The sequence below is a fragment of the Leucoraja erinacea genome, chromosome 38 (assembly GCF_028641065.1).
Source record: "Leucoraja erinacea ecotype New England chromosome 38, Leri_hhj_1, whole genome shotgun sequence".
NCBI classification, from domain to species: domain Eukaryota; kingdom Metazoa; phylum Chordata; class Chondrichthyes; order Rajiformes; family Rajidae; genus Leucoraja; species Leucoraja erinaceus.
The window spans coordinates 4,748,716-4,770,642 of NC_073414.1; the positions used below are offsets into that span (position 1 = coordinate 4,748,716).

The 21,927-nt window shown below is 48.8% G+C and overlaps 1 protein-coding gene across 1 annotated transcript in view; it reads right to left on the reverse strand.

Annotated features, from left to right (window-relative positions):
• Nucleotides 1-504: 504 nt before the first annotated feature.
• rab4b (RAB4B, member RAS oncogene family) overlaps nucleotides 505-21,927 on the reverse strand; it is a 29,523-nt gene continuing 8,100 nt past the window's right edge. The window contains exons 2-8 of the mRNA XM_055663666.1: nucleotides 12,955-13,035; nucleotides 10,996-11,110; nucleotides 8,881-8,943; nucleotides 5,947-6,101; nucleotides 4,807-4,902; nucleotides 2,580-2,740; nucleotides 505-1,352 (exon numbers count right to left, since the gene is read on the reverse strand). Coding sequence (XP_055519641.1) covers nucleotides 2,625-2,740; nucleotides 4,807-4,902; nucleotides 5,947-6,101; nucleotides 8,881-8,943; nucleotides 10,996-11,110; nucleotides 12,955-13,035 — 626 coding nt within the window. The 3' untranslated portion in view covers nucleotides 505-1,352; nucleotides 2,580-2,624. The remainder of the gene's footprint in view (nucleotides 1,353-2,579; nucleotides 2,741-4,806; nucleotides 4,903-5,946; nucleotides 6,102-8,880; nucleotides 8,944-10,995; nucleotides 11,111-12,954; nucleotides 13,036-21,927) is intronic.

Genomic DNA, 21,927 nt, shown 5'->3' on the forward strand with positions numbered 1-21,927 from the left:
TGTGTGTGTGTGTGTGTGTGTGTGTGTGTGTGTGTGTGTGTGTGTGTGTGTGTGTGTGTGTGTGTGTGTGTGTGTGTGTGTGTGTGTGTGTGTGTGTGTGTGTGTGTGTGTGTGTGTGTGTGTGTGTGTGTGTGTGTGTGTGTGTGTGGTGTGTGTGTGTGTGTGTGTGTGTGTGTGTGTGTGTGTGTGTGTGTGTGTGTGTGTGTGTGTGTGTGTGTGTGTGTGTGTGTGTGTGTGTGTGTGTGTGTGTGTGTGTGTGTGTGTGTGTGTGTGTGTGTGTGTGTGTGTGTGTGTGTGTGTGTGTGTGTGTGTGTGTGTGTGTGTGTGTGTGTGTGTGTGTGTGTGTGTGTGTGTGTGTGTGTGTGTGTGTGTGTGTGTGTGTGTGTGTGTGTGTGTGTGTGTGTGTGTGTGTGTGTGTGTGTGTGTGTGTGTGTGTGTGTGTGTGTGTGTGTGTGTGTGTGTGTGTGTGTGTGTGTGTGTGTGTGTGTGTGTGTAACAAAAAAGTGTTTGTCTACAATCTACCCAAATGGCCAGCAGTCTGATGTAGCAAGTTTCCAGGGATGGGACCTTTGCCCCAGGACAGAGAGGGCAGGTACCAGAGCACCAGAAGATAGGTGCAAGGTGATATGGTCAAATAAGCTTTGTGGAGAACAAGCGCCAGATTTGCAAGATATTGGGGAAACAAGGGGCGGGAGCGGGCGACTTTGGGGATAGGGAGCATCTTTAGACTAGCAGGCAGAGAACCTGAATGTATAAGAGCCTTGATGACCAAAACCGGAGCAGAAACCAGTCGTCAAGTGCCAAGGCAACGCTGCCAGCAAGGTTGAAATTAAATGTCATTGTGCCCTTTCGTGCTAAAGCACAATAAGTTGCGGCTATGTGAGAATGGAGAAAGTCTATCTACATCGGCCACTTTGAACAATGAACACACTCAAAATGGCGGTGGGTGGCGAATAAAATCTATTGCACGGAGTTTGCCAGTATAGTTAGGAGTTCAGTAGCAACACTCTTCACTGAAATAAAAAAATTAACAGCCCAAACGGGAGAATCTAAACCATTCCACACACCTTATCGTGTGGTCTCTTTTTTTTTGATAAAAAGAGGATAATATTTTCCTTCTGTGCACCCGCTGGAGTCATGTGGCTTAGGGTGGCCAACCTAAAGGAGTACAGCAATATAAAACATTGGAATTGAAAGGATTTGCTCACTAAACAGGCAGATGACACACAGTATACTGTACAGGGAGGATCACTAGACCGCAGGGCAAGGCACCAAGCCACAGAGACATCAACCACGGGCAGTGCTTTACCCTCTGGTCCACAGGTCACCGGCAAACTGATCAACTTGCAGCACTGTTGAGGAGAGGGGGAGGGAGAGGAGGGGGGGGGGGGGGAGGGGGGGAGAGGAGAGGAGTGAAGAGGGGAGGAGAGGAAAAAGGGGGGGAGGAGAGGAGAGGAGGGAAGAGGGAGGGAAGAGGGGGGGAAGAGGGAGGGAGGGAGGAGGGAGGGAGGGAAGAGGGGAGGGAAGGAGAGGAGGGAGAGGGAGGGAGGGAGAGGAGGGAGGGAAGAGGGGGAGGGAAGAGGGAGGGAGAGAGGGAGGGAGAGAGAGGGGTGAGAGGGAATGAAGGGAGGGAAGAGAGAGAGAAGGAGGGAGAGGGAGGGGGAGAGGGGGGTAGAGAGGGGGAGGCGGGGGGAGAGGGGAGGGAGAGGGGAGAGGGGAGAGGAGGGGAGAGGGAGGGAGGGGAGAGAGGGGGGGGGGGGGGGGAGGGGAGAGGGGGAGAGGGGGGAGGGGGAGAGGGGGAGGAGAGGCAGCGAGGGAGAGGGGGAGAGGGGGAGAGAAATGAAGAGAGAGAGCGGGTCAGACCTTTGACAGGAAAGATCGCAACAACTTACATGGATCGATGTTTCTTATCTGTATCTCCCTCTCCCCCGACTCAGTCTGAAGAAAGGCCTCGACCTAAAACGCCACCCATTCCTTCTGTCCTGAGATGCTGTATGGAGTATATGCAGGGGTGGCAGATTGCAACCTTCACGTGGGCCCCGCCCTGTTCCGACTAATGCAATCAACTCGACGTGCACAAACGGAAGATCAAATAGAACAAGTTGTCCAACAACTTTAGGCTGTGCACGCCACACAAAAGAAGAAGCAGAAGAGTATATGCTGAGTTACTCTGGCTTTTTAACATACAAAATAGGAGGCCATTCGGCCCTTCGAGCCAGCACCGCCATTCATTGTGATCATGGCTGATCGTCCCCTATCAATAACCCGTGCCTGCCTTCTCCCCATATCCCTCGACTCCACTGGCCCCTAGAGCTCTATCTAACTCTCTCTTAAATCCATCCAGTGACTTGGCCTCCACTGCCCTCAGTGGCAGGGAATTTTGTGTTACTTCTGGTCTGCTTGGCTCTGATTAAGGTTTGTGATAACCCCCTTTCCACTTGATTTGCCCAATAAGACAATTGGATCCTAGTGACCTTAACTAATCGTTCAACTATCTTAAGACACAGTTGGATAGCCATAAATATTTAGGAAGCAGAAGGGGAGTCAGCAAGGTGAGCTCGGCGGCGAGGTGACTATACCTGCTTTTGCACGAGTTCTGCAGCATCAGGACCCCACCTCTGTGCCTAGCAGTTGCACTGCTGTCTGTTCTGTGCCTGCGTGCTCCTGGGCTGTCGGAGCTGGCGTAGTGAAGCATCACCGTATTGGATCCCCGAGCCCATGCGTTCAGGGTCGAGCTCGCCTGCGGGTTCACAAAGCACAAGTACTGCACTTAAAACGAGCCGGTGCTGGTTTAAATCGAAGGCGACAGGCACAAGACGCTGGAGTCACTGAACGGGGACGGGCAACATCTGTGGGGAGAAGGAACGGGTGACGTTTCGGGTCGGGACCCTTCTTCAGACATCGACCGGAAACGTCATCCATTTTCTTCTCTCCAGCCTGTCCCGCTGAGTTACTCCAGCATTTAGCGTCTATCTGCACTTAGACTCACACGGTGGATAAACGGGACTGTACAACTCCTCCCCCTTCTGTCGTGGGGTAGACCGACCACCCCCCCCCCCCCTCCTCACCCAACATTCTTTGCACATCCCCAATCCTCGACTTTCCACAAATTTCACGTCTGATGTATCTTTGTGTTTCATGACCGTTGGCAGATCAATTTCCCTCCTGGGATGAATAAAGTACCATCGTATCGTATGGTAGATGTTGGTGGGCCCAGACCTGGAGGACCGAAGAGACTATCCCCTGCACCCCATCATGGACATTCCCCCTTTCGGTAACTAAACCACACACATTTCTCTCACTTGTCCGGCTCTGATGAAAGGTAGACACAAAAATGCTGGAGAAACTCAGTGGGTGCAGCAGCATCTATGGAGCGGAGGAAATAGGCAACGTTTCGGGTCGAAAAACCCTTCTTCAGACTGATGTAGGGGTGGGGGTGGGGGGGGGGGGGGGGGGGAAGAAGGAAAAAAAAGGAAGAGGAGGAGCCGAGGGCTGAGGGAGAGCTGAGAAGGGGAGGGAGACAGCAAGGGGGAGAGGATTGGAATTCAAGGGCTATGGTGGAGAATTGCCCAGAAGGGGGAGGGAGAATTCAATGTTTATGCCACTAGGGTGCAGACTGCCCAAGCGGAATATGAGGTGCTGCTCCTCCAATTTCCAGTGGTGCTCACTCTGGTCATGGAGGAGGCCCAGGACAGAGAGGTCGGATACGGAATGGGAGGGGGAGTTGAAAGGACATTGAGCTGAAACGTTGGCTCAGCTTCACTCTCCATCAACGCTACCTGACCTGCTGAGATCTGCCAGCATCTTGTGCGTTTGTTTAAACCATTACTCATCATCATTGCTGCCACAATCTGTGAACCAAAGAAAACTGCAAGGCTCAAAACCCAATCCATTTTAAATAGTCAGCTTGTGTTACCTGGTAATTAGCGCGATAGATTTATATTCTAGACACTTCTGCTGGTGAAAAAAATTAACAGGAACAGAAGAGAATGTGTCATATAATTTAATCTCAATGCACGGAGAAATACCTAAATCAGCAACAATTTGCATTAATGCAACATGGTCAATGGAGTAAAACCTTCCAAACACTTCTAAAGAACAATTAAGATGCAAAGAGAACTCCCGAAACAGTCATACAACTGCACCATGGGATCTGTGACATTTACCCAAGCAGAAGATTTGATTTAATCTCAGCAAAATAAAAGGAGACAAAATCTCCTCCCCTCCACTTAAGCACGTAGACTTTAGTGTTTAGAGATACAGTGTAAAAACAGGCCCTTCGGCCCGATGTGTACATGCTGCCCAGCGATCTCCGCATACACTAGCACTGTCATACACATTAAAGTCTGAAAAAGGGTCTCGAGCCGAAATGTCACCTATTCCTTCGCTCCATAGATGCTGCCTCACCCGCTGAGTTTCTCCAGCAGTTTTGTCCACCAAGGGCCAATTTACAGTCACAGAAGCCAATTAACCTACAAACCCGCACGTCTATAGATTGAGGAAACCGGAGCACCCGGAGAAAACCCACGTGATCGCAGGGGGTGTGAAGGAAGGAACTGCAGATGCTGGTTTAAACCAAAGGTAGACACAAAAATGCTGGAGTAACTCAGCGGGACAGGCAGCATCGAGAGAAGGAATGCGTGACATTTCAGGTAGAGACCCTTCTTCAGGTCAGGTCTTTAGTCTGAAACCTCACCTATCCAAGTTCTCCAGAGATGCTGAGCAACACGAGTTCCTCCAGCACTTTGTGTCTTTTTTTTTTTAACGCAACGCCTGCAGTTCCTCGTGTGTACGTTTTTTCCTTACCCGATTCAATTTTATTTAAGATAGTCCTTGCACACTTCAGAAATGCTTCTTCCACATTTTCTCCAGTCAGCGCGCTGGTCTCCAGGAACATCAACTCTAAGGCAGAAAGACCAAATAACCTCAGTTAAGACCCAACAGAAACATTCGGTTACGTGCTGTCATTCCTGTGTACTTTAAATCTCAAAATCAACATAATTTTCTGTAAGAAATGTATGCAAGATAGGTAGACACATGAAATGCTGGAGTTAAGGGCCTGTTGCACTTGGCCGCCATTTGCGTGTCACGCAGATGGGGCACGAAGATTTTGTACATTACAAAATCCTGCCACGCAGCACACGGCTGCACGTCACTGCGTACGTCATCGCGCATCACGTGCGTGTCACAACGCGCGTGTTGTAACGTGTAAATGATATCGCGTAAATGACAGCCAGGTGGGACAGGCCCTTAACTCAGCGGGTGAGGCAGCATCTCCAGAGAGAAGGAATGGGCGGCGTTTCGGGTCGAGACACAAGGCACATCATCAGACAAAGGGCAGAGATGAAAAAACGGAAAAGTGTAGGAAGGAATCAAGAAGGGTCTCGATCCAAAACTTACAAAATTCTTAAGGGGTTGGACAGGCTAGATGCAGGAAGATTGTTCCCGATGTTGGGGAAGTCCAGAACTAGGGGGTCACACAGTTTAAGGATAAGAGGGAAGTCTTTTAGGACCGAGATGAGAAAAACATTTTTCACACAGAGAGTGGTGAATCTGTGGAATTCTCTGCCACAGGAGGTAGTTGAGGCCACACAGTTCATTGGCTATATTTAAGAGGGAGTTAGATGTGGCCCTTGCGGCTAAAGGGATCAGGGGGTATGGAGAGAAGGCAGGGATGGGATACTGATTGTGGATGATCAGCCATGATCATATCGAATGGCGGTGTAGGCCCGAAGGCCTACTCCTGCACCTATTTTCTGTTTCATTGTAAAACATCGCCTATTCCTTTTCTCCAGAGATGCTGCCTGACCCGATGAGTTACTCCAGCTTTTTGAGTATAGGTTTGAGGTGCTGTTCGGCCCAACCCCTCGTTCGGTTTTCGCTGGGGCCTCTCGATACGATTAGCCTGGACTTGGCTGGGAAATGAGCACGCCGCAGCAGCGTTACCGTTTTCTTGTGCAAAGCGCGACGCCTCCAGGAACGTGACCTCTCGATCCGCGTCCAGATCCTTCTTGTTGCCGCAGAGAATAATGACGATATTAGGGCTGGCGAGGGTTCGGGCATCCGTCAACCAGTTTGTGAGTGCGTTGTATGTCTCGCGGCTTGATAGAGAAAGAAATTAAAACAATGAACAGTCACAATTTCACTGGACACGCTTTATAGAATCGAGGCAAGATACAAATCATCCTTAACCTGATGGAACGGGGTCAACGAGCTAAATTATCTCCTGCTGTTTCCATTTTCCATCCCATGTTCTCTTCCACTTGGGTGTAAAGGGCTGTCCCACTTGGGTGACCTAATCCGCGAGTTCTGGCGAGTTTGCCCTCGACTCATACTCGCAGCATGGTCGACACAAGGTCTTTGTAACTCTCCTTCATGCTCGAGAGTGGTCCCCGTGTACTCGAGGCCTCAGCTAGGTCGCGGCGTTTTTTTTCAACATGTTGAAAAATGCCCGCGAGTAAAAAATGGTCGCCATGGGGAAAAAAGAAAATCGATACTTTTTTTACTCGTAGGTTTAGTCATAGTAGGTCGGCATGTTAGTCATAGCTAATCAAGGGTAGCCAAAGGTAGTCGTAGATAGTCGTCATCAAAGTCGAAGGAGATCAAATGATGTCATCTTCACTCTCCACTATTCGGTGTCCAATTTTCCCCAAAGTTAGTCGTAGCTAGTTGAAGCTAGTCTTCAACATAGTCGAAGGAGGTCTTCAACATGGCATTTTTTCAAACTCTCCTAAACTCTTCTAAACTCGCCCAAGTGGGACAGCCCCTTTAAAAAGCTACCTCTCAGATGCCCATCAAATCTTTCTCCCCATATCCTCTGGCTCTTTATTCCCCTACTCTGGGCAATAGTGTGCTTCTACCCGATCTATTGATCTCATGATCTCATGTACCTCCACAAGATCACCCCTCATCCTCCTGCGCTCCAAACAAATAAACGTCCCAGCCAGCGGAACCCCTCCCTAGCCCAATCTCCCTGTAGCCAGGCGGTTTTTGATTGCCACAAAGTAAATCACAGAGTAAATATACTTCAAATGCAATAATGGCAATCAGCAGATTAAATAGATTAAATCTTTCAAGCTAGTGATGCATATTTATACAGCGGGTTTGCACCCACCAAAAATGTTACTGTAAACACATCTGCAGGCCCATGTGATTGGAAGCACATTGTCTTGGCCACTGAAAGATTGCTTGGGAAATTGGGAAAAAAGATGCAGCGGTAAAAGAGCTCACACACAAACTAGATTCGCAGTGCAAGCAGCGCATATTTAACGCAGGGGGTCTCGCACTTGAAAAGCAGCCAGGAAATGGAAACAAACGTGTGCAAGTCAAACATATACCGTGACTACGCAGCCACATGGTCATTCCATCATCGTTGTAAACATTAGCGACGCAGTGGCGCTGGTCTCCGACGGGAACGGGGACGGACGCACCACACAAGGTTCAAGAGACATTTATTGTCACATGTGCCAATTGGTACAGTGAAGCCACACTACCATACCAATAAAAAAACACAACAAAAACGATAGAGTTTAACATCAACATCCCCCCACAGTTGAATCAAAGTTTCCCACTGTGAGGGAAGGCAACAAAGTTCAGTCATCTTCCTCTATGTTCACCCGTGGTTGGGGCCTCCTGAGCCTTCCGCTTTCACTGCTACGGCGGCCTGATGTTCAGGCCCTCTCGCCAGGATGATCGGAGCTCCGGCGTCAGAACGGACAACACTCTCAGCGGCTTGGAGTTTCCGAATTGGACACATCTCTTATCCTCCAGTTCCCGCGGACTTCCGCCGCTGGAAGTGTAGGATTTTGGTGTGTGTGTGTGTGTGTGTGTGTGTGTGGTGTGTGTGTGTGTGTGTGTGTGTGTGGGTGTGTGTGTGGGTGTGGGTGTGGGTGTGGGTGTGGGTGTGGGTGTGCGTGTGCGTGTCAGTGTGTGTGTTCAGATTCAATTTTGGGTGTGGTGTGTGGGGTGTGTGTGTGTGTGTGTGTGTAGGATTTTGTGTGTGTGTGGGTGTGTGGTGTGTGGGTGTGTAGGTGTGGTTGTGTGTGTGTAGGATTTGGTGTGTGTTGTCATTGTCAGTGGTACAGTAGTGGTGTGTGTGGTGTGGTGTGGTGTGTGTGTGTGTGGTGTGTGGTGTGTGTGTGTGTGTGTGTGTGTGTGTGTGGTGTGTGTGTGGTGTGTGTGTGGTGTGTTTGTGGTGTGTGTGTGTGTGTGGTGTGTGTGTGTGTGTGTGTGTGTGTGTGTGTTGTTGTGGGTGTGGTGTGTGTGTGTTTGTGTTTTTTTGTGTGGTTTGTGTTTGCATTAGAATCTGGTGTGGTGTGTGTGTGTGGTGTGTGTGGTGTGTGTGGTGTGTGTGTGTGTGTGTGGTGTGTGTGTGTGTGGTGTGTGTGGTGTGTGTGTGCTTTATCACCATTCCTTACAATGTTATGTACGACAGTGATCGCAACTTCTACTGAAGTGTGGAATGGCCGTTGGCTCGCTAGAAGCTCATCTGCCCTTTGACAAGTCTTGTATTTGGGGGTCCACAGCCCCCTCCTCACCTGGCTGATGGGGGAGACGGTTCAGTCGCCAACTATCCAACCATGGAGCAGGTAGTCATATTGAATGGCATGGATTACATGGCACCCGTGGTGGGTGGGTGGTTGATGGGGACACACACACACACACACCTGACGGGCAATAAATTTGTGCAAATTCAACAGAAAAGGGCCCACGCACATCAAGCATTAAAAAATGCAGATGCTGGAAATCTGCAACAAGAAACATTCTACTGTTTTGTTATAATAATATTCAGAATATTCTAATGTCATCAGACTTACCTACCACTGATGCTTCTGTTATATACAAAGACCTAAAGGAGAGTAGAACATGAATGGAACGTACCTTGTAATGTCATAGACCAAAAGTGCCCCTGCCGCTCCCCGGTAGTAACTCCTTGTTACTGACCTGCAAGAGGAAACAGAAATGTGTGTTTAAAATTCACAGACTATGGATAGAAACATAGAAAATAAGTGCAGGAGTAGGCCATTCGGCCCGTTGTGCCAGCACCGCCATTCAATATGATCATCCAAAATCAGTACCCCGTTCCAGCTTTCTCCCCCCACATCCCTTGATTCCGTTAGCATCCCAAGAGCTAAATCTAACTCTCTCTTGAAAACATCCAGTGAATCGGCCTCCACTGTCTTCTGTGGCAGATTCACAACCCTCTGGGTGAAAAACTTTTTCCTCATCTCAGTCCTAAATGGCCGAACCCTTATGGTCTTCAACAGTGGAAGTGAGGAACTGCAGATGCTGGTTTGTAACAAAAAAAGGCACAAAGTACTGGAGTAACTCAGCAAGTCATCCAGGCAGCAGCTGTGGATGAACAGACATTGGCTGGGACCAGAGGTGGGACGGCGCCTGTATGGTCGTGAGTAGTCGCCTAAAGTCGTACCTTTTTCTGGTCGCTGCTGGATTTTTAACACGTTGAAAATTTTCGGCCTCCTCCTGCGACTATGACGGGTGCCGGCAAGTCACTGGGAAAAAAAACACGTAAGTGGGACAGGCCCTTGACTGTATCATTCTTGTCCCTAATCATTTCGACTCTCACATCCGTGCATGTACGTGGTATAGCGAGGACAATGTTAGGCTTGGCCCTGATGCGTCCATTTCCTGGGAACAATCCCTGCTCCAGGCCCTATCCCCAAACTCTCTCTCCGCTAAAAGAGTCTGGAGGAAGGGTCTCGACCCGGGACGCCACCCATTCATTCCACCCAGGGATGCTGCCTGTCCCGCTGGGTTGCTCCAGCCAGCATTGCATCGATACGCCCGTCTCCCTTCTCCATTCACTTAGCAAAAACAATACCATAACCCAATGAAACGACACACGCATTAACGGACAAGATGATTGATGAGCCCGAATCTATCAGCACATGGAAGAGGAAAGGCTGGATGGAATGAGCTATTTCAAGCATCACCCTGACCATGCATTGGGCTGGTATTATTTCCCTCTCCACTCGAGCTTTGTTTCTGTGTCAGCAGTTAAACTATTTATTGATTTGCTCTGATCGTTTTTTTCCAGCAAAGCACCGGGCCAGGCAACATAATGACAGATATTTATTTCCCCCGCAAAGTCTTGACAGCAGTTGCAGTTGCCGTCGCGCCCACGGCAGGAATGGAGTGTGACAGGCTTGGTGCATGCATCAACGTCAGATGCAGCAATGAAGGGGAAGGAGCCAGCTTCATATCCACTGCTCACATACATAGGACTATTTACTAATCCATGCATTGCATCTGGGAAACATACAAAATTTAAAAATGGGCCCTTACATGTTTACATTGTTCATGCCGACCATGACAATTTCCATTTAGTTTAGTTTAGAGATACAGCGCGGAAACAGGCCCTTCGGCCCACGGGGTCCGTGCCGACCAGCGATCCCCACACATTAAAGGGCCTGTCCCACTGCACAAGCTAATTCAAGAGTTCTCCCGAGTTTCCCCCGATTCGAACTAGGACATTTACGGTAATGGCCGTTCGTCGGTACTCGGGGCTCCCGTGGACATTTTTCAACATGTTGAAAAATCTTCACCCGTCTACACGAGCTAACCGCGTTTCCCCCGAGTACCTGCCGTTAGCTTTACGAGCCGCTAGGAGACGACCTCGAGCTCCGACGTACCCGCTACGTACATTATACGTGCTTACCATTTCTAAGGCAGAGATAGACAAATTCTTGATTAGAACGGGTGTCAGGGGTTATGGGGAGAAGGCAGGAGAAATGGGATTAGGAGGCAGAGATCAGCCATGATTGAATGGTGGAGTGGACTCGATGGGCCGAATGGCCTAATTCTACTCCTATAACTTGTTAAGGTGAAACAATTCGGGCCATGGGAATGAAGCCTTGCTGTACCTGGGCACCACACAGCAGGGTCCCTTTCATTTAGCACAACTGAACACCAATGGAGAGACCTCTGTGAGAAATGTACAGGTAAACACAGGTATAATTGAGGTGTGGAGCTCACCTGAAACGTTCTTGCCCTGCCGTGTCCCAAATCTGTAGTTTAACACTCTTGCCCCCGACGTTAACTACTTTTGATCCAAACTCAACGCCAATGGTGTGGTTGGAATCCTGTTTGACTGGAGACAGCACGAGATGGTTAAGCAAAGTATCTCCGAACAGCAAAGAAGAAAGGCATCACACAATAACATTCACATCAACGAGCACCCACTCATTTCAGCGCTGGATAATGAAGGGCTTTTGGCTTTAATATATCAAAACTGGTCATAAACTGTTTGGGTCTTGGCTATTTCTATGAAAGAGCAGGCAGGAGGAGGGTGGCATGAAAGGGAGTTTACAGGTGTGGTGGAAATTCATGGAGCAACCACAGTTATTGGGGGGAGAGAGCTCGAGGGAGAGAGGGAGAGAGGGAGAGAGTGTAAAATGATTTATTGCACACAAAGTCTTTTACTACAACTGTTTATTAAAGTAACTGTTTTACACTATGCAGTAGCTGTCCGTGGTCATCACTGGAGCTAGAGAGCGAGTTAGAGGTGGGGACACTACAATTATACTGGAGACAATGGGGAGTGGTTAGTAGTGGGGAGGTCACTATGGTTAAAGGAACATGCACTGATCTACAGAGAGGGAGAGAGGGAGAGAGGGAGAGAGGGAGAGAGGGAGAGAGGGGAGAGGGAGAGAGGGAGAGAGAGAGAGAGAGAGAGAGAGAGGGAGGAGGGAGGGAGGGAGGGGGAGGGAGGGAGAGGGGGAGAGAGGGAGGGAGAGAGGGAGAGGGAGGGGGGGGGGGGAGGGAGGGAGGGAGGGAGGGAGGGAGAGGGAGGGAGGGAGAGAGAGAGAGAGAGGGAGGGATAGAGAGAGGGAGGGAGGGAGAGAGAGGGAGGGAGGGAGGGAGGGAGGGAGAGAGGGAGGGAGGGGAGGGAGGGGGGGAGAGGGAGGGAGGGAGGGAGGGAGAGGACTGGGCGGGTAACTTCCACTGAATACAGAAACCACTAAATATCAGTGAACCACAGGAGGCAGAGTAGGGGAAAAACGGATCTGTTTGCTGCTCCTGTTGGCTCTTCACGGGCCAAAGTGGAAAGTACATTTAATGGACTGTAAGATTAGTTTCAGTAACAATCCCCTCTCAAAGGAATCACCTACTTACAGATATGCTCCAAGGCAGAAGGGACTAATGAGTGGTTGCAGGGAGGAGCAGCAGGTCCACGTACAACTGGGCCTCATCATGCTAACAGCGGGCTCAATCAAGGTTACAGCCCGTGAATTGGCAATGTAGCCCTCCTGGGTTTCCATAAAAAGCCTTTCACTCTACCTTGAGGTAGACACGTGACACTAAACTCAACTGAACTGGGTTGGCTGAGAAGATGCGGACAAAAAAATTCCGTGAATCTGAGAAACATAGAAATATAGGTGCAGGAGTAGGCCATTCGGCCCTTCGAGCCAGCACCCCTATTCAATGTGATCACGGCTGATCATCTAAAATCGGTACCCCGTTCCTGGATTTTCCCCATACCCCATGATTCCTTTAGCCCTAAGAGCTGGATCTAAGAGACTGTGCATTGGAATAAAAGGTGAAAACCATGAGACAGGCCAGAAACGCAGGTTCGATTCCGACTACGGGTGCTGTCTGTACCCAGTTTGTACGTTCTCCCCGTGACCTGCGTGGGTTTTTTCCCCCCCCGAGATCTTTGGTTTCCATCCACACTCCCAAGACGTGCAGGTTTGTAGATTAATTGGCTTGGTATAAATGTCAATAAATGGTATAAAAAATCTCCCTGGCAGGTGTAGGGTAGTAATGTGCGGGGGAATGGCTGGTCGGTGCGGACTCTGGGCCGAAGGGCCTGTTTCCGTGCTGTTCCTCTAAACTAAACTAAACTGGGCCATCTCATGGCAAGGGCCTGCGGTGAACGCAATCTGGCTAGGCTCCAGCAACAAGAAGCAAGCACCATTTAAATGTCAGACTTACATTTGTTTTCAATGAATTGATGAAGAAGACATGACTTCCCTGTTCCCGCGCTGCCGATAACCAGGAATTTAAACAGGAAATCTGTGAGAGAAAGAAGAACAGAATCAATAGAGTAAAGGGTACAGTGGAATGAACTTGCACCCTCAGGATGCAAGAGAAAAACACATTTAAAGTAACTCACATCTCAGTCTATTCTAACGTCCGCCTGTTGGCATCAACGGGGTGCATTTCTGGGGCTTGGCAGGCACCTTGCAAGGAAGCTATTCTATGTAAAACACATAGTGACTGAGTAACTCAGCGGGTCAGGCAGCATCTTGGAAGGTAGACAAAAGTGCTGGAGAAACTCAGCGGGTGCAGCAGCATCTATGGAGCGAAGGAAATAGGCAACGTTTCGGGCCGAAACCCTTCCGGTTTTCGGCCCGAAACGTTACCTATTTCCTTCCTGAAGGGTTTCGGGACGAAACGTTGCCTATTTCCTTCGCTCCATAGATGCTGCTGCACCCGCTGAGTTCCTCCAGCACTTTTAGTCTACCTTCGATTTTCCAGCATCTGCAGTTCCTTCTCAAGCATCTTGGAAGGACATGGAGAGAGGACGTTTTGGTTCGCGGCCCATCATCAGAGAAGGTTGTTGAGACACGTACAACAGCAACAGTATAAAGACATGGATAGGAAAGGTTTAGAGGGATGTGGGCTAAACAGGGGCACGTTGGTCGGCGTGGACAGGTTGAGCTGAAGGGCTAGTTTCCAGGCGTACACGATGGCGCAGCGGTAGAGTTGCTGCCTTACAGCGAATGCAGCGCCTGGACACCCGGGTTCCATCCCGACTACGGGTGCTGCCTGTACGGAGTTTGCACGTTCTCCCCGTGACCTGCGTGGGATTCCTCCGAGATCTTCGGTTTCCTCCCACACTCCAAAGACGTGCAGGTTTGTAGGTGCAGGAGTAGGCCATTCGGCCCTTCGAGCCAGCACCGCCATTCAATGTGATCATGGCTGATCATCCCCAATCAGTACCCCGCTCCAAAGGACCTTTGGCTTGGTAAATGTAATTAAATTTTTTTTTTTAATTGTCCCTAGTGGGTGTAGGATTGTGTTAATGTGCGGGAATCGCTGGTCGGCACGGACCCGGTGGGCCGAGTGGCCTGTTTCCGCGCTGTATCTCTAAATTAAACTACACGTTTCAAAGAGGTGACAATGTCAGGTGCCTCACCCTTCCTACACCTACATCAGGTGGCTGTTGTTTACATATCCTCATCCTCCACCCTAGAGGGAATTGTTAACCTATGCAAGCTGATTAAACACAGCCACAGGTTGTATGTTAAAAGCGCTAAGGCTGCGACAATCTCTCTATACCAGTCAGCTGCGTATAGTAGACTGCCAATAATCTGGCACCATTAGGACTTGGGTGGTGTTGGACCAGAGGATTTTCCGGACCTTTGGACATTATCCCTCGTAGGCCCACCTTGTTCATGACTGACCGAGGAGGGCCTGAGAGAATGGAGCAGCTGGGCTTGTACACTCTGGAGTTTAGAAGGATGGGAGGGGATCTCATTGAAACATACAAGATTGTTAAGGGCTTGGACACGCTAGAGGCAGGAAACATGTTCCCGATGTTGGGGGAGTCCAGAACCAGGGGCCACACACACAGTTTAAGAATAAGGAGTAAGCCATTTAGAACGGAGTCGAGGAAACACTTTTTCTCACAGAGAGTGGTGAGTCTGTGGAATTCTCTGCCTCAGAGGGCGGTGGAGGCGGGTTCTCTGGATGCTTTCAAGAGAGAACTAGATAGGGCTCTTAAAGATAGCGGAGTCAGGGGATATGGGGAGAAGGCAGGAACGGGGTACTGATTGGGGATGATCAGCCATGATCATATTGAATGGCGGTGGTGGCTCGAAGGGCCGAATGGCCTACTCCTGCACCTATTGTAGGAATTGTCTCTGTTTGTATGGCTGTGGAAACTAAGTTTCGTTTGAGCCTCATTGAGGTTCAAATGACAAGTAATAAATATTCAATATAGTCTATTGACCATGGGTGCTGCATCCTAGCTGTTGGCTGCTTGCTCCAACCCTCAGCTGGGGCAGCGTCGCTTGTCAGATTAACATTATTCGTAATAATAAACCAAACACACAATATTATTTTAAGATGTTGCACAGTTCCAGTGAGTTCAGCGGGTTTAGACAGAGCACGGGATGTTTGAAGGGAGAAAGGGAGACAAGGTTGAAACATTGTGGGGATAAACACATAGCGTTGGATCTAAGAGACCGCACGTTAGAATAAAGGGAGAGAAAGAAAGCATGAGACAGCGCCAGAAACCCAGGTTCCATCCCGACTACGGGTGCTGTCTGTACCCAGTTTGTACGTTCTCCCCGTGACCTGCGTGGGTTTTCTCCGCGAACTTCAGTTTCCTCCCGCACTCTAAAGACGTGCAGGTTTGTAGGTTAATTGTTTTGGTAAATGTAAAAATTGTCCCTAGTGGGTGTAGGATAGTGTTAGTGTGCGGGGATCGCTGGTCGGCGCGGATCCGGTGGGACGAAGGGGCATGTTTCCATGCTGTATCTCTGAACTAAAACTAAACATACAACCTCTGTACAGTGAACAGCCATGGTCAGGATTAAACCCGGGTCTCTGGCACTGCAAGGCAGCAACACTACTGTTGCCGCCCATATAATAATGCTTATTCTAGAAGGGCAAAGCCCTGTACGATGCAAGCGACCAGTGGAAAGGCATTGGGATGCTGGGGGGTATTGATGCTTTGCTGAACCTCAGCCTCTCACTGTGCCTGCCTGTCCCAGCCATTGGAGAGCTATGCAATCCGTTTCAATCCATTAGACTTGAGCACTTAAGATCATCTCCCAACAACTCTGCCGTCTCTCCTCAGGGTGATTAAATTTTGATAGGAGTCTATTCCAGGAAACTTAGGAAGCGTACTTATTCTGAATGACGACTGGATTGGGAATAACGCTGGCACTGGTCGAAGCTTTCCCTACTTCATTCAGCAGTGGATGGAAAGTCATGGAAATTTGATTAAAACCCTACATGACAACATACACTTGGAGGTAGGTGCACAATGCCTTATGGCCAACGCAGAGCTGCTGTAACGGTGTTTAAGAAAGAACCGCAGATGCTGGTAAAATCGAAGGTAGACACAAAATCACAGAGAGTGGTGAGTCTGTGGAATTCTCTGCCTCAGAGGGCAGTGGAGGCCGGTTCTCTGGATGCTTTCAAGACAGAGCTAGAAAGGGCTCTTAAAGATAGCGGAGTCAGGGGATATGGGGAGAAGGCAGGAACGGGGTACTGATTGGGGATGATCAGCCATGATCACATTGAATGGCGGCGCTGGCTCGAAGGGCCAAATGGCCTCCTCCTGCACCTATTGTCTAAAATACTGGAGGAACTCAGCGGGTGAGGCAGTGTGAGTGCGTGTGAGTCTGTGACTGAGTGCGTGTGTGTGAGTGAGTGACTGAGTGCGTGTGTGTGAGTCTGTGACTGAGTGCGTGTGTGTGAGTGAGTGACTGAGTGCGTGTGAGTCTGTGAGTGAGTGCGAGTGAGTGAGTGTGAGTGAGTGAGTGTGAGTGAGTGTGTGTGTGTGAGTGTGAGAGTGAGAGTGACTGAAGGTGAGTGATTCAGATTCAAACTTTATTGCCATTGTGCAGTGTACAGTAGAGACAATGAATTGCAGTTGACACGTGTGAGTGAACACGTGTATGCGTGTGTGTGTGCATGTTTGCATTAGGGTTAATGCAATCGCGGGTCGATGCCGACTGTGGCCGAAGGGCCTGTTTCCGCGCTCTACCTCTACACTAAAACATCGGCTAAGTTACAGGAGAATCCCACTTGTGGAATGGCAGTTCCGGGCGTAGAAATTGAATCAAGCTTCCAAAGTGGCATGTAACGAGATCATGAGGGCCTGTGGATTATAACAAAATCCCTCGGGATTTGCCGATAACCTTCAGGGTGGGAAATCTGCCAACACAGGGGAGATGATTGCAACATGGCCTGCTTCTGTGTAGAACATTCCCTGCCAGTGATTCCAGTTCACACAAGAATGCTGATTTATTTATTTTTTTAAGTTGCTTCTCGAGTGGCCTAGCAACCAGTTATGCTAGTAACCAGGTCAAAGCAATTAATACATTTCTGCCAGAACATGAGGTAATATGGTGGATGCTCCCACCAGCATTAAGTCCTGGAATCTCACTGCTAAAATGCAAAGATAATTTCAAACATGCAGTGAACATCAGAGAGATTAGCCACTCCTCTCCACATTCGATTCCAATACTGATCTACAGTATTAACATCTGTTAAGCTAATTATCGAGTTAATTATTGCCCCAGTTCTGGGAAACTGCTCCTGACTATTAGTTTTTTCAGGTTACCGGATTCTTTCACTTCAGTGGAGATAAAAGTACTGGAAATGTGTAGGAAAGAAAACAAGATCCGTCTGAAGAAGGGTCTCGACCCTAAATGTCACCTATTCCTCTCTCCAGAGATGCTGCCTGTCCCGCTGAGTTACTCCAGCATTTTGTGTCTATCTTCGGTTTAAACTTCCTTCCTACACATCTGTCTGTGCGTGTAATGGATCGGAATAGTGCTTCTTCTGGTCACCGTTGAGTGAGTGATTCAGGAGAGAATGTACGAGTGCAGGGCCAGCAAGTACAGGATCAGGGATGTTCATGATGTCTATCGAGCTTGTCCTTCTGCTGAACTGCCTGGCAAGGTACCTGAAACTTCAGTGCTTAAATATTGCGTGTTCCTCCATAAACACCTGAATTTTTCTGCTTCAAGTCTCTCAATCGTCTAATGTTTCGGCTTGCTACCCTTGTATTTCGTTTGGGATTGGCAGCAAAACAGGAGGATAGGATACTGTGAAGAGACTTTTTTTAAGAAAGAACTGCAGATGCTGGAAAAATCTAAGGTAGACAAAAATGCTGGAGAAACTCAGCGAGTGAGGCAGCATCTATGGAGCGAAGGAATAGGTGACGTTTCGGGTCGAGACCCTCCTTCAGACTGTGAAGTGAAGTGTGTCACTCTTACTTTAAGGCTAACGGAATCAAGGGACCTGGGGAGAAAGCAGGATTCTGGATGATCAGCCATGATCAAATTGAATGGCGGCGCTGGCTCGAAGGGCCGAATGGCCGAGTTCCGCACCTATTTTCCATGTTTCTGCGCACAAAAAGCTGGAGCAACTCAGCGGGTCAGGCAGCATCCTTGGAGAGATGGGGTTTGTGGACCAGCGGACAAGGCCTGGCACCCGGAAGTGAAGTGGACGCTGCCGAGGGAAGGAATGAAGGAAGGAGGACCTGGGCATGGAGGGACCGACGTGTGGTGTGGGGGGGGGGGGAGAGTAGAAGGGGAAGACAGGGGAACGACATGGGGGGGGGGTGCCATGAAGAACGAAGGACGATGGAGGACCCAGCGTGGGGGGGTCACTGTGTCGGAGGGGGGGGGGGGGGGGAAGAAAGAAAGTCGTGGAGGCCCTGGCATGTGGGGGGTGGGGAGAAGATTTGTAACTGTAAGCACCCTTTACAGTTTTTTCATTTCTTTTTATACCTCAGGTATGCAAGCAAAGAATTTCATTGAGCTAATAAACATAGAAATATAGAAAATAGGTGCAGGAGTAGGCCATTCGGCCCTTCGAGCCTACACCGCCATTCAATATGATCATGGCTGATCATCCAACTCAGTATCCTGTACCTGCCTTCTCTCCATACCCCCTGATCCCTTTAGCCACAAGGACCACATCTAACTCCCTCTTAAATATAGCCAATGAACTGTGGCCTCAACTACCTTCTGTGGCAGAGAGTGTCAGAGATTCACCACTCTCTGTGTGAAAAATGTTTTTCTCATCTCCGTCCTAAAGGATTTCCCCATTATCCTTAAACTGTGACCACTTGTTCTGGACTTCCCCAACATCGGGAACAATCTTCCAGCATCTAGCCTGTCCAACCCCTTAAGAATTTTGTAAGTTTCTATAAGATCCCCCCTCAATCTTCTAAATTCTAGCGAGTACAAGTCAAGTCTATCCAGTCTTTCTTCATATGAAAGTCCTGACATCCCAGGAATCAGTCTGGTGAACCTTCCCTATTGCAAGAATGTCTTTTCCTCAGATTTAGAGACCAAAACTGTACACAATACTCCAGGTGTGGTCTCACCAAGACCCTGTACAACTGCAGTAGAACCTCCCTGCTCCTATACTCAAACCCTTTTGCTATGAAATAAAGTATTCAATTCAATCCAATTGGCTCTTTTTTTTGTAAATCAGCATCTGTAGTTCCTTGCATCGCATTTAAACGAGTGAACTGGGACCAGTAATCTTTCAGGCATCTTGGTGGGGTGGGAGATTGCAACCTTCACGTGGCCCGCCCTGTTTCGACAAATGCAATCAACCTGGCGTGCACAATCAAACAAGATCAAAGAGAACAAGTTGGCCCACAACTTTAAGCTGTGCACGCCATACGCAAGAAGAAGAAGAAGGCATCTTGGTAAAAAGGTACAGTCTCTTTGCAAGATAATTTTTTATCATTATGAGCAAGATCTCAGTGCAATCTAAAGACACCCACCAGTACACTGCAGCCCACAGATTACACACACACACACTGATCTGCATCTTAATGACGCCTGGCAAGGATTAAAGCAGACTTGCTGACTGCTTGCGCACCTCACCCCACCCCACCCCTCCACCACTTCCAGCAGCTTGCTTCAGCAAGTACAGCCCTGTACCAGCCTCGTAGCACGAAGTGTACAATGTCTGTAGGTTCGCCACCGTCTAGGACATACAGGCAAAGGACAACCTTTGCTGCCAATTTGTTCCAAGCTGGCGGCTGGTTAGAATCACCGCGAGAGGAAGCAAAGAAAAAGACGCAAAGTGCTGGAGGAACTCAGCGGGCTAGGCAGCATCCGAGGAGAACGAACATGGATGGGTGATGGGTCAGTGTTTAAGAAGGAACTGCAAATGCTGGAAAATCGTAGGTAGACAAAAGTGCTGGAGAAGCTCAGCGGGTGCAGCAGCATCTACGGAGCGAGGGAAATAGGCAACGTTTCGGGCCGAAACCCTTCTTCAGACTGATGTTGGGAGGGGCGTGGTGGTAGAGAGATAAGATATAGACTATTAGTGTCATAATGCATGGAAACAGGCCATTCGGTCCAACTTGTCCACACCGACCAACATGTCCCATCTACACTAGTGCCAGCCATCTGTCTGCGTTTGGCTCATCCTATCCATGTACCTGTCTAAATGCTTCATAAACTTTGCTATAGCACCTACACATTTAATCATGGTACTAAGTGAATGAAGGACCACCATTACTGTCCTCTCATGAGTCCCGGTAACAAAGAACCAAGAGAACTGGACAAGCTGTGGCACAATTGGTACGATTCTCACCCAACATGCATTCAAATTCCACTCCAGATAACCAGGCAGACACACCCCTTGCAGCAACTGATGAAGTATGGCATTGCTACAAGTGGGGCTTCTTTACAACAGATAGATTCAAGATTCAAGAGAGTTTATTGTCGTGTGTCCCAGATAGGACAATGAAATTCTTGCTTTGCTTCAGCACAACAGAACATAGTGGGCATGAAGTTCCTCGCTCCCCTCCATTGAGTCTGTCCAAAGCAAGCGCTGTCTGCGGAGGGCGCTCAGCATCGCCAAGGACTGCTCTCACCCCAACCATGGACTGTTTACCCTCCTACCATCCGGGAGGCGCTACAGGTCTCTCCGTTGCCGAACCAGCAGGTTGAGGAACAGATTCTTTCCGGCGGCTGTCACTCTACTCAACAACGTACCTCGGTGACTGCCAATCACCACCCCCCCCGGACACTTATTGTTATTTATTCAAATCATTTGCTATGTCGCTCTTCCAGGGAGATGCTAAATGCATTTCGTTGTCTCTGTACTGTACACTGACAATGACAATTAAAATTGAATCTGAATCTGATGAATACAGAACAGATCAGTGTGTCCATATACCATTGAATATATATACACACACACACACACACACACATGCACATAAGCATATAAAGTGCAATAGGCTATTAAAGTTCAGATTTTTGTTTCAGTTGAGTTTAATAGTCTGATGGCTGTGGGGAAGTAGCTAGAAATAATAAACCGAAGATAGACTCAAAAAGCTGGAGTAACTCAGCGGGAAAGGCAATATCTTTGGAGAGAAGGAATGGGTGACGTTTAGGGTCGAGACCCTTCTTCAGACAGGTTCTGAAACGTCACCCATTCCTTCTCTCCAGAGGTGCTGCCTGCCCCGCTAAATTACTCCAGCTTTTTGAGTCTATCTTCAGTTTAGACCAGCATCTGCAGTTCCTTCTTACAGATAATAAACTGGTTTCAAAGCAAAAAGACCCCCCTCCCCTCCCCCCACAGAGATCGTTGTGTAAAACAAGCAAAATTGTAAATTGTCCCTAGTGTGTAGGATAGTGTTACGGTGCCGGGTGATCGCTGGTCGGCACAGACTTGGTGGGCCGAAGGGCCTGTTTCTGTGCTGTATCTCTAAAGTCTACAGTGTTTTTGTGTCCGTGAATGTATTACCCATTTGCAAGAGACACAAGGGACGTCGGTAAAACACAAAGTGCTGGAGTAATTCAAAGATAGGCACAAAATGCTGGAGTAATATTTCAGGCTGGGACCCTTCTTCAGACTGATGGTAGGAGCAGGTAGAAAACTGGAAAAGAGGGTTGGAGGGGAGAGAGAGAACATGGTACAAAGTCTGGCAAGTGATAGGGGGGTAAATTCATGGAGTATTGTGTCTGGGTCAGAACATGGTTGAAGGGCAGGAGTGCAGCAGCAGCAGCAGAGAGGGACTTACCCCTTGCAAATGCCCGTGTGAAAATTGGCTTTGGGTATGTATCCTTTATGGCAGGATGCCATATGCAACACTTCAAATGTACTTCATTGCGTAAAGATAAATCCAGCTACATGTTTCAACAGGATTGCCTGCCGTACTAGACGATCATAATCTATTTAATG